This window comes from Aquarana catesbeiana, linkage group LG05, assembly GCF_042186555.1.
Source record: "Aquarana catesbeiana isolate 2022-GZ linkage group LG05, ASM4218655v1, whole genome shotgun sequence".
In the NCBI taxonomy this organism is placed as follows: Eukaryota; Metazoa; Chordata; class Amphibia; order Anura; family Ranidae; genus Aquarana; species Aquarana catesbeiana.
The window spans coordinates 615,515,750-615,527,898 of record NC_133328.1 but is presented as its reverse complement, the minus strand read 5'-3'; the positions used below and the strand labels follow the sequence as shown (position 1 = coordinate 615,527,898).

The window sequence follows — 12,149 nt, the reverse complement described above, 5'->3', positions numbered from 1 at the left end:
TACTGTAGTTTGTTGCCATTCCACGAGTGTGCGCAATTTTAAAGCATGACATGTTAGGTATCTATTTACTCGACGTAACATCATCTTTCACATTTTACAAAAAAAAATTGTACTAACTTTACGTTTTTTTTTTTTAATTCATGAAAGTGTATTCCTTCCCAAAAAATTGCATTTGAAAGTCTGCTGCGCAAATAAAGTGTGACATAAAATATCGCAACGATCGCCATTTTATTCTCTAGGGTCTCCGCTAAAAAAAAAATATATATATATATATATATATATATATATATATATATATATATATATATATATATATAATCAGGGGTTCTACGTAATTTTCTAGCAAAAAATACTGATTATACCTTGTAAGCAACAAGTTGCAGAAAAAGGCTTAGGCATGAAGGGGTTAAGATGTTAAAAAATGTTAGTCATATTATCATTTGTTTAAAAATAAATTGTTCTATGAATATGAACTTTGAGAGGCATGCGCCCCTTATGGACTGGCCGCCACTGGTGATAGTACAGCAGCCTTCTAGTGCCCCGTACACACGGTCGGATTTTCCGACGGAAAATGTGTGATAGGACCTTGTTGTCTGAAATTCCGACCGTGTGTGGGCTCCATCACACATTTTCCATCGGAATTTCCGACACACAAAGTTTAAGAGCTTGCTATAAAATTTTCCGACAACAAAATCCGTTGTCAGAAATTCCGATCGTGTGTACACAAATGCGACGCACAAAGTGCCACGCATGCTCTCTTTATAGTCCCAACGTACGTGTTTAACGTCACCGCGTTCAGAATGATCGGATTTTCCGACAACTTTGTGTGACCGTGTGTATGCAAGACAAGTTTGAGCCAACATCCGTCTGGAAAAAATCCATGGATTTTGTTTTCGGAATGGCGATCAATGTCCGACCGTGTGTACAGGGCATAGCTGTTTAATCTCTGTTACAAACACAGAGGAGTTACCCTGGCAGGGGAGACCAGGGTGACTTGAACTGCTAAGTCACTGCTGGGAGAAGGGAGCAGGGAGAACTGAACTGCTGAGGGAGTTATGTAATTGAGCGAGATTAAATTACACCACAGCGCCTGCAGCTATAGGGATCAATGATATTTTGTATAAACTTGACTGTTCTTTGACTGCTACAGCTTCACTTTAACGTAAACCTGTCATTACAAAAACACATGGGCTAACATGGTGTCCTCCTTCTGAAAATGCTAATTGTGTGGGTAATCCCTATTCTGAATTTTGGCACAGACCCAGAACAATCTGTATACTTGCTCCTAGGTACAGTAGGTATAGAAGCAAGAGGGCCCGCATGAGACCCAAGCAACTGACATTGTCAACTATTGCTTACTGACAGGTCTTTTTTAAAGCTAGTACAGATACAGAGGCCAAGCATCTGATGCAATTAAGAGGGACTCATTGGAGGTCAGTTGGTCATTGGTGGTCAGTTGGGAAATATGTATGGCCAGTAACGACACCTTCATTAACTATGTACTGGTACATTCTGCTAATTTAATAGCAGGTTTGTGACACCATAAGGACGAGCACCAGCGCTACACAGGAACTAAAACTACAGTGGACAAGGGCAGTGCCTATCTTCAATACTGTCCTTTCCTCAGCATTTACTACTGATTGAAAGGTGCACTTGAATAGTGGTTGCCTTCTCGATTTTCATGCCATACCCTAAATCACTTTTTTTTTTCTCCATAGGATGATGCCGATGGTGATCCAGTTTTCGATCCTGATCATGTTGCACTCGGCGCTGGTCCTGATAACGACGGCGGAGGATTATAAATGTCTTCCCCTGGTGCTCCGGAAAACCTGCTGCTGGATTAATGAGACGTACTTGGCGAGGAATGTCATCATCTTCGCATCCATTATGATTAATTTCCTCGGAGCCGTAATCAATATTGTAAGTCATTTTGCCGCGGGAATGCCTAGGTTTGTGGGTGGCGAGAGCAAGAATGAGGAATAGAACACAGAATTCTCTATATGACAATAATTGGAGATGAATGTTCAGAAAGAGCCATGTACATTGCTGTGACAACTCCAGGCATATTAAAAAATAAAAACAGCCTTTAATTTGGTTTTGTGTTCATGCAGATTCTGTGAAATTATTTTTCAGCTCCCTTGCCTAGAATAGGCCTTTCTGCTGGCCTGTGGTCGAAAGCTGAAATTAGGCTGAAAGTAGGAGTGTCTTCTCTGATAGGTGGAAAGAGTTATGTTTTGGATAGAGTAGGGAAGGGTTAAACCCTGTCAATTTCTTTTTGCTGTCTGTGTCCCATTGGGGAGATTTTCCATTCTGTTTGTGTCCCATTGGGAAGATTTTCCCTTCTGTCTGTGTCCCATTGAGGAAATTTGACCAAAGTAAAGGGAATCTCCTTTTAGGTGTTGGAAGATTTCCCCTCTGTTCCTGTTCCAGTAACAAGAGCACAACTGTGGATATCCCGTCACCCTTGTGCGAGACAGGGAAGGCAATAAAAACAGAACTTCTAGCCCTTCCACACGCTATCCAAATTAAACACATTTTTGTTTTTTTTAATACACTTTACAGGATGACCACCACTAACCAGAGTGTACATCACCCATTGATGCTCACCCGCTATGCTCTTCTGAACTGAGCTCCAACATTTTGTATGCTTTTTGTAGGATGGTGTCACACTTCTTCCTCCTATTCCTCATGTGTCCTTGTTTGAACATGGCAAATTAGCCACTGTGGCCAAAGCACTGTATCTCAGGAGGTTCCTCCATTCCTAGAAGGACAAGTATTTACCGAAGGAGCAATGAAGTTGTAGGGTGAGGAGGACAGGCACTTCTTTAATGAGTCCCAACCTTTTGTATGATCTTTGTAGGATGGTGTTAGACTTCCTCCTCCTGTTTCTCATGTGACCTTGTTCGAGCCTGACAACTGGAGATTCTAGGAGGTCACATGCTCCTTCATACTTAAGAAAGGTATTTACCAAAGGAGCAATGAAGTTGTGAGGGAGCACAGAAAAGGCAAGTTTTAGTGGGTGAAGAGGCAACTAACATATTCTCTTAAAGGAGCCTCAATGCCTCAGGCACATACACAAGTTTGTAGACACTTGATCTATATGAACTTGTTGGACATCACATTGCAAAACCATGAGCATGTCTAACAAGACAATGGTTTTGCATGTCAAACAACCATGTGACTATAACAGCCTCCACACTTCTGTAAAGACTTTCCACAAGATTTTGGAGTGCATCTGTGGAAATACACTCCTTTCAGACAAAGGGGCATTTGTAAGGTCAGGTACTGATGTTGACTGAGAATACCTAGCTCATAATCAGGGTTCTAATTCATCCCCAAGGTGTTCTGTATGGTTTAGGCTAGGAATCTGTGCAGGCCACTCCAGTTCCTTCACATCAAACTTGTGAACCATTAGGCTAATCTACTTAAAGAGTTAAGAATCCATCATTTGATGTGAAAAGCAAACTCCTGTATTTACTTTAGGATTCTAAAATCCTTTAGTAAATCAGCCTCCATGTCTTTTGCACCCCTGAACTCAACAATTAGGAGGAGTGTATACATACTTTTAGGCATATGATATATTGTAGCCAAGTATGTGTTCAATTATTTTGCTGAGCTTGTAATTAGTTACCAAATCTGAGCCAATAAAATAGCTCAACAGGTATAATGCATCAAGAGTTCCAATGATTCTTTATGTAGGCTATGGGGGAATGGGGACACAGACATGTCTTTCTAAACTCCTAGTTGTCCCTTCTATTGCAAAAAAAAAAAAAAAAAAAATTAAAAGGTTAATTGAGTATATTGGGCAATTTAAAGCCCAACCCCAGCTAAATTTGATAGAGATGGGAAGAGTTAGAACTTGAGTTGCATTTTTAGTACTGTCTGTGTCTTTACTAGGGATATTTCCCTTTAATTTTTTTTTGTCCCGGGTAACACTAGAATCTGAAATTAGGGTGAATTGGTGTCACCAGGAGAATAATACATAGAGATCATTTAGTACAGACTTCTATTCTGTACTAAGTAGCTGTGTTTTGGTTGTTGTCTTTATTACAATTGGAGAGATATCCAGAGCAATCATTATGCGTATCCTTTTATTTGGCAATCTGTTGTCCTGTATTATCTCTATTTACATCAAGCATCCAACCCCTGATGAAAGAAAAGTAGTGAGCCACGAAAATGTGTTGGCTTTTTCTTCTGAACTCCTGTCATTTGCAATAAATATTTACAGGACTTACATGATGTTTGTGGTGATCTTTTTCACATTCTTTAGACTACTCCAGGATCCCCCAAGGATGCCTTTGCTGAGCTTTAGTAGAAAGCCAGCACTTCGGTAGGTATCAGCAAATGGTTATCCTTATTGGGAAAGTGATATAAAGCCAGAAAAAACAATCGGCTGAAACGGCTGGCCGAAACGCATTGGTTTTTCTGGCTGTACAGTATGCCACTTTGCCAAAAAGCCTTTGTTGATACCTATCAAAATGCCGGCTTTCTATTGAAGTTTGTCTATTGAAGTTTGTCTACTAGTATGGTTTTCAGAGACCTTGCAGCCTGAGCACCGAGTTCTGAAGCCTCTGGGATGTCAAGTCAGTGGTTGCAGCACTTTCACCTGTACACAAGCCTTGGCTGTGCTGCCTCAAAAATTTGGATGCAAAATCATATTCCCCCTTATTTTGGGTCCTGTGCTCTACTAATGCCGCGTACACACGAGCGGACTTTTCAACCGGACTGGTCCGACAGACCGAGTCCGGCGGACAATTCGACCGTGTGTGGGCTTCATCGGACCTGCAGCGGACTTTTTCGGGTCGAAAATCTGACGGACTTTAGATTTGGAACATGTGTCAAATCTTTACGTCGGAACTCCGTCGGACCCAGTTCCTATCGAAAAGTCCGCTCGTTTGTATGCTAGTCCGACGGACGAACACCGATGCTCGGGCAGCTATTGGCTACTGGCTACCAACTTCCTTATTTTAGTCCGGTCGTACGTCATCACGTACGAATCCGTCGGACTTTGGTGTGATCGTGTGTAGGCAAGTCCGTTTGTTCGGAAAGTCCATCGGAAGTCCGCCGAATGTCCGTCGGAAAGACCGTCGGACCAGTCCGGTCGAAAAGTCCGCTCGTGTGTTCGCGGCATAACACATCTGCCATCCAAATGCTATGCAGAAAGTGCTGGACAGGAAGTCTAAGCAAAATCTCCTTAATGAGCATATGAGGTAGGGGGGAAAGGTGAGTACATGCTTCTGTGGAGGGAGGAAATGTGGGCCCTTTCTTTGCTGTGCATGGGCAAAGGAAAGATTCACTTTGAAGAGGACAACTTTCACTTAAAGGTTAAAAAGACAAATAAAAAATCGATTCTACTCTAAGGATTTTAAATGACACAGTTCAGAAATCTCCCTTGCCTAAAACATTGGCTTACTTTCAGCTAGTGACTAAAGCATCCATGTAGTACACATTATACAATTTTATGTGCAGCGTATTCATGCAAATTCCATCTCTTGTGGTTTCTTTTTTTTTTTTTTTTTTTACTGCTACCTAATTCCGCACTTTGCAAATTACCATTCTGCATAAGTGACTTTGAGGGAAAAAAAAAGTTTTGAGAAAAACAAGATTGAGTGCCAGAGCGCTCCGTTCCAGCAAATTAAACTTTTGCAATTTTCTTTAAATAAGATCTGGGATTTTTTATCACATAGAAGCCAAATTATGTTGGCTCTTTTTATTCAGAAAACAAATTTGCAGCAGGGAATGAAATCTGGGCAGCTGCTGTAAATATACGTGGCACAGCTTGCATACATCAGTATAACTTAGAGAGGGATTGGACAGCGGAGCGTACACTCCAGGATAATCAGGGCAGAGTGGGGATATCTAAGAGCCAATATCTTGGTTATAAAGGCAATCTGAAAATTGTTGAGCAAATGCTAGTTGCCTGGCTGCCATTCTTGACCCCTGGCTTCGGTACTTTGGATCACTTACCACCAAGAAGTATGCAAATAAGACCTTATGACTTTTTCTTGACTTTCTTGATCTACAAGTTTAGAGACCAGAGACTCAGGATGTGTTAAAGACCATAAGGCTAGTGGCAGGTCATCCTTTGTATTGTCTTATTGTTCTGTGTATCATCTTCACAAAAAAAGCTCCCAACTTTTTGTTCCTCCAATCTCTACACTGGCTCCCAATCACCCAGCGAATTAAATTCAAAATACTGACCACAACATACAAAGCCATTCACAACTCTGCCCCGAGCTACATCACCAAACTTGTCTCCAAATATCACCCAAATCGTCCTCTCCGCTGTTCTCAAGACCTCCTACTCTCAAGCTCTCTCGTCTCCTCCTCCCATGCTCGTCTCCAGGATTTCTCTAGAGCCTCTCCCATCCTCTGGAACTCGCTACTTCAACCTGTCCGGCTATCCCCTACTCTTGCTACCTTCAGGCAATCCCTGAAAACTCATCTCTCCAGGAAAGCCTATCATGTCTCCAACTTATCTCCTACCACTTCCATCAGCTCATTCCCCACAGTTACAACTTTTTGTACCACCTGCCCCACCCTATTAGATTGTAAGCTCTTCTAAGCAGGGCCCTCTTAATACTCCTGTTATTATTGTATTATTACTCGATTGTCTCCCTTTTTATATTGTAAAGCGCAAAGTAAACTGTTGGCGCTATATAAATCCTGGATAATAATAATAGTAATAGAGTGTACCCAGCCCTATTACAGCTGTTTTTGTATGGCTGTAGAAGCTGCGCTGTCATCCCAAACAGAGATATAAGCCCTGCCTACTGGATTACAGAACACCTCCCCTCTTGTTAGCCTCATAACATAAGGGGAAGGTGTTCTGTAGTACAGACATGAGACTTGGGCAGTGCTGACAATTTTGCTTGAGACCTCAGTGTAGCAGAGGCAGCATTGTCAGCTCAAACAGGAAGTCAGGGGCTCACTGGATTGCTGGCAGGTCTACAGGTATATTTCTGTAGTTGCAGCATTCTTAAAATAACAAAACATGTAAATACAGTATATTGTACAGATGTATTGAATAGTGTTTTTTTCCCCTTATATACATGTTAATGTTAGTTGCAAGGGAAGGAATAATGGTCTGTAGGCCTGGTTCTGAGTGATCTGAAAAGCTGTTCTAGAACATGGGGATTCCCATTGTGTCCTATGGCTTCATGCACATGGGCATAATACGTAAAATACTCCTATCCACGCTAGATCTTTCTGCCAGGATATGGCAGAAAAATGTAAGTGATATTATGATATTAAAGGTATTTTTATTTATTTAGGTGTATATATATATATATATATATATATATATATATATATATATATATATATATATATATATATATATATATAATATAAAAATAAAAAACATGTTATACTTACCTGCTCTGTGTAATAGTTTGCACAGAGCAGCCCAGATCCTCTTCTTCTAGAGTCCCCCACCACGCTCCTGGCCCCTCCTCTTCTCTGAGTGCCCCCATAGCAAGCTGCTTGAGTCCCCCAATGTGTATCCATAAGACACAGAGAAGGGGGCTTGGCCCCGCCCCCAGTCTCTCCTCAGTGGCTGTCAGCTGTAATTGACAGCAACGGGATCCAATCAGGAGGCAGAGACCTGGGAGAGCAGCCGCTGTCATGCACATCGCTGGATCGTGATTCGGCTCGGGTAAGTATTAGTGGGGGCTGCAGGGGAAGGGGCTGCATACTGAAGGTTTTTTAACTTTTTTTTTCTGCCTCTGAACACCCCTCCATGACAGCCTATGTGTCCAGGCACACATAGAAGCTTACAGGTGTTTGAAGGTAGAAAAAAAACAAAAAAACAGTACTTGCGTGTTCAACAGAGAAGCATTTGGGTAGAAAAAAAATGCACAAACACACATAAAAGTGCATAAATACGTATTAACACTATGCGTTTATGTGCGCTTGCGTGTTAATTCATTCTAATGGCCAGAATAAATATTCTGGCCAAAAAAAAAATACATTAATGCCATACACTTGAATGCGCACAATATGCACAAATGCATAATGAGGCTTTGACTGCCTTTTTGCGGCTGCTTTTCCCCTATAAAGAGGAAAGACATCTAAAAGAACATTGTGCATGGAGCCTAAAGAGAGTGCATGAAAATATGCATTTTTCACCCCTTTTACTTGTTTCTCTTACACCTAGCAGGGACGTGCAGTCAGGGGTGGCAGGTGAAGCTCTGCCTCACCTGCCATGAACATTAATAAAAAAATGTAAACATTTTTTTTTTTTAAATCGAGCTTTGAGGGTCATAGCGCGGCAATCTGAGGTCACAGAGACCCCAAATTTGGTGAGGTAGGTAGCCTAAGTCCTACCCCACCACTGGTAAATTTGGGGCTCCTACGACCTATGGTTCTGGAGATACGGGGCTCTGTGTGCAGCCTGTCAGAAGTTACATACAGAGCGGCCGGTTTAAATACAAGCTGGCACACTCTGTTTGCAGCAGACTGAGAGGTTGAGCTCACAGAGCCTTTCCTCACTTCTTGTCAGAGGCACTGAGCTCAATGGGCAGCTTGGAGTCTTGGACCAATGGTAAAGTATCATTAGCCCCAGCTGTTCAATAAAAATGCTGCAGTGGAGGCACGCCTCTCACTGCAGTGTCATTAAAAGGGAATGTGTCTAAAAGACAAATACTCCCTTCCAGCTCAGCCCTCTTAACTACTAGGAAATACATGGGTTTATGTGATTTACCCACAATCCCATGTTTTTCTCACACAGTTAAAGTGGAGTTCCACCCACTTTTACAACTCTTCAGCATCCCTCACTAAACTGTGCACTGTAAACGAATTGGATATTTTTTTATTTTTTTTCTCAGCACCTACTGTATATCTGCTGTATTCATTTTTCACTTCCTCCTCCCTGGCCGTGGCCCATCGCAATAATTTCCTGTTTGCAATGCCTTCTGGGAAGGGGCGGCAACTTCCTCTGACACTGTAAGGATGAGATCCAGGAAGAAATACAGTCTGGCTTCAGATGCCCACATTTAAGATGGCCACAGCCTGCTGTAAGTTTATAAAATAACAAACTACTGCTATAAACCAACAAAACAGACCTTAGTTTACAGACTAACTTTACTAGAATACATTAAGCTTGTGTATTATAGGGGTATTTTTATTTAAAAAGTATAATTTCGGCCAGAACACCACTTTAAGAGGGAGAATGAGAATCTGCTGCTGTTAAAAAGGTACTGTTATAATCAAGCTAAACCATATATTATCATTATGCTATATGTTATAAGATAATAATTTATTATTTGTCTATTTACTGTGAAATTACTGGTTGGAAGTTATAACTTCAAACTTCAGTAATTTGTCTGTTAAGCCACCTGCTTGAGTACAGTTTTTGAAAATATAGTAAATTACCTTAAAAACAATTTACAATAATTTGTATATTGCTTATTCTAATTAACCCCTTGCCACCCAGGCCAATTCTGACACTTCTAGTCTACATGTAAATATCATATTTTTTTTGCTAGAAAATTACTCAGAACCCCCAAACATTATATATATTGTTTTAGCAGACACCCTAGAGAATAAAATGGTAGTCGTTGCAACTTTTTATGTTACGCGGTATTTGTGCGGCAATTAAAAAAATAAATAAAAACTGTTTCATTAATATGAAAAAAAAAAAAAAACACTAAAGATAACCCGATTTTTTTTTTATAATGTGAAAGATGATGTTACACCAAGTAAATAGATACCTAACATGTTACACTTTAAAACTGCGCACACTCGTGGAATGGCGCCAAACCTCAGTACTTAAAAATCTCCATACGCGACGCTTTACAAATTTTTTACACATTACATGTTTAGAGTTACAGACGAGGTCCAGTGCTAGAATTATTGCTCCCACTCTAACAATCGCAGGGTATGTAACCTGTGTGTATCTGGCTCTGATACTAGCCAGTGCCTCACCAGCCACTGACCTCACCCGCACGTCCCTGACACCTAGTAAATAACTTTCCATTGGCTAAAACAAAAGAGCACAAGCCTAAAAAAGATCTGAAAGGGCATGTACTCCAAATTGCCTGAAGAAACAATGTACCGTATATACTCGAGTATAGGTCGAGTACATACATTTTTTTGTGCTGAAAGTGGCCCCCTCGACTTATACTCGAGTCAAGCACTTTTCTGCAGCAAAAAATTTCATTTTCTGAACCGATTTTGGGGCCCCGTATCTCAGGGCCACTTTGTGCTAGGAACCCCAAATTTGGTGTGAAAAACCAGTGGAACTGGTACCACAACATATCCAAAGCTGGGGTTCCTAGCACTAAGTGGCCCCAAGATACGGGGCCCCAAAATCGGTTCAGAAAATGTCATTCTATGCTGCAGAAAAGTGCTTGACATTTTCTGAACTGACTTTGGGGCCCCGTATCTCAGGGCTACTTGGTGCTAGGAACCTCACATTTGGTGTGCAAACTCAATGGAACTGGTACCACAACATATCCAAAGCTGGGGTTCCTAGAACTAAGTGGCCCTGAGATACGGGGCCCCAAAATTGGTTCAGAAAATGTCATTCTATGCTGCAGAAAAGTGCTTGACATTTTCTAAACGGATTTTTGGGGCCCTGTATCTCGGGGACACTTAGTGCTAGAAACCCCAGCTTTGGATATTTTATGGCGCTACTTCCACTGGGTTTGCACACCAAATTTGAGGTTCCTAACACTAAGTGGCCCCAAGATATGGGGCGCAAAGTTGGTCAACTGTGTCTATCTGCAGCAATGTCATTTCGGGACCCTTTGGGTTCAGAGACCCCCAATTTTTGCTGCAGCTAGGGGGCATCTAGGAACCCTTAACTACCGAGTTTGAAGTTCGAGGGACCTATGGCTGCAAATGGGCACAGTGAGGCTGCAAATGGGCATTGTTGACCCTCTTTTCCACTTACAGTAGCTGTGCATTTCTCACCCTCGTCTTATACTCGGGTCACTAAGTTTTTCCCATTTTTTTGTGGTAAATTAGGGCCTCGACTTATACTCGGAACGACTTATACTCGAGTATATATGGTAATGAAATAAATTGTATTCAACAAAATAAATCTGACCATAGATCATCATAACAGTTAAGGGAACTATCTTTTTCTGAAGTAGGTCAGCAAAGGCAGCCCCTATATTGCTCTAAATACCAAGCCTGTAAGGTTGGCTGCTACAGTTGTCACAGCTGAGGCTTCCATCCAGCACTAAAAGCTTTTATTGCCCATCTTTCATAATCAGTGCTAGTTCCAGGGCTGGCATGTGACTGTGTGATGTTGAACAGTTGTGCAGTACCCTGAAATTGGCATCCCTTGCAGGCTTTGGCATTGGCATTCTCCAGCAATAGATGGAAGCCTTTGCTGTGTGAAGAAAAAAAAACTGTTCCTACAACATCCCTTTAAAGAAAAATTATAACGATTCCTGTTTTTATACAATATTTGTGTAGCACGGCCCCCTTGGGGACTGCTTGGATTTACCTGCTCATCTGCATCACCATGAGCCTGTGAACCTTCCAGCCTACCTGACACTCTGGGTTCAGATATCTTTCCACAAGCACCTTTAAATGACATCTCACACAAGTCAAAATGTTTATATTATCTCAGCTTTTACTGGAGTAAGCAAGTTAGTGATAATATACAAAAGAGGGCAATAGATCCACCGAGTTCTGAATAACTGCCCAGACTCGGTAGAGGAATTCCCCAAAAGACAGCTTAAGAACAGTTTAACAGTATAAGAGTACAATACACATTTATGTACAATGGGATACCACCTGTAGCAAGACCTGTAGGACAATAAAGGTTAAATGTTTAATGCAGGTAGTTACACTCTAAAGGGGAACCCCAGGCCGGCCTTTAGATCCTAATCAGAGATCAGATAGAATAAGGATAGTGTAGGGCCCTTTAAATAGTAAAAACAGCAATGTCCGAGGTGCAGGCCTGATAGTCTTCACCGGCAGTTGGAGCTCATTGGATTATATCCATTAAGGCACAGTAATGTATTAACAGACTGGCTGGCTTAAACAGGCTAATGGTACTCCTTGAAATGATTGTAGGTAAAGGGGTCTATGTACAGTGTTCAAATAGATGTGCAGTAAAGTGTTCCCAAGGTAAAGGTGTCTGTACACAGTGTTCCAATAAAGTAACCAGGGAAAGATTCCAAAAGAATCAA

The 12,149-nt window shown here is 41.4% G+C and overlaps 1 protein-coding gene across 2 annotated transcripts in view; it reads left to right on the top strand.

The window, feature by feature from the left end:
* ADCY8 (adenylate cyclase 8) overlaps positions 1 to 12,149 on the top strand; it is a 424,989-nt gene that overhangs the window by 319,390 nt on the left and 93,450 nt on the right. For both annotated transcript variants that reach the window (XM_073632262.1, XM_073632261.1), the window contains one exon: positions 1,719 to 1,920. In XM_073632262.1, coding sequence (XP_073488363.1) covers positions 1,719 to 1,920 — 202 coding nt within the window. The remainder of the gene's footprint in view (positions 1 to 1,718; positions 1,921 to 12,149) is intronic.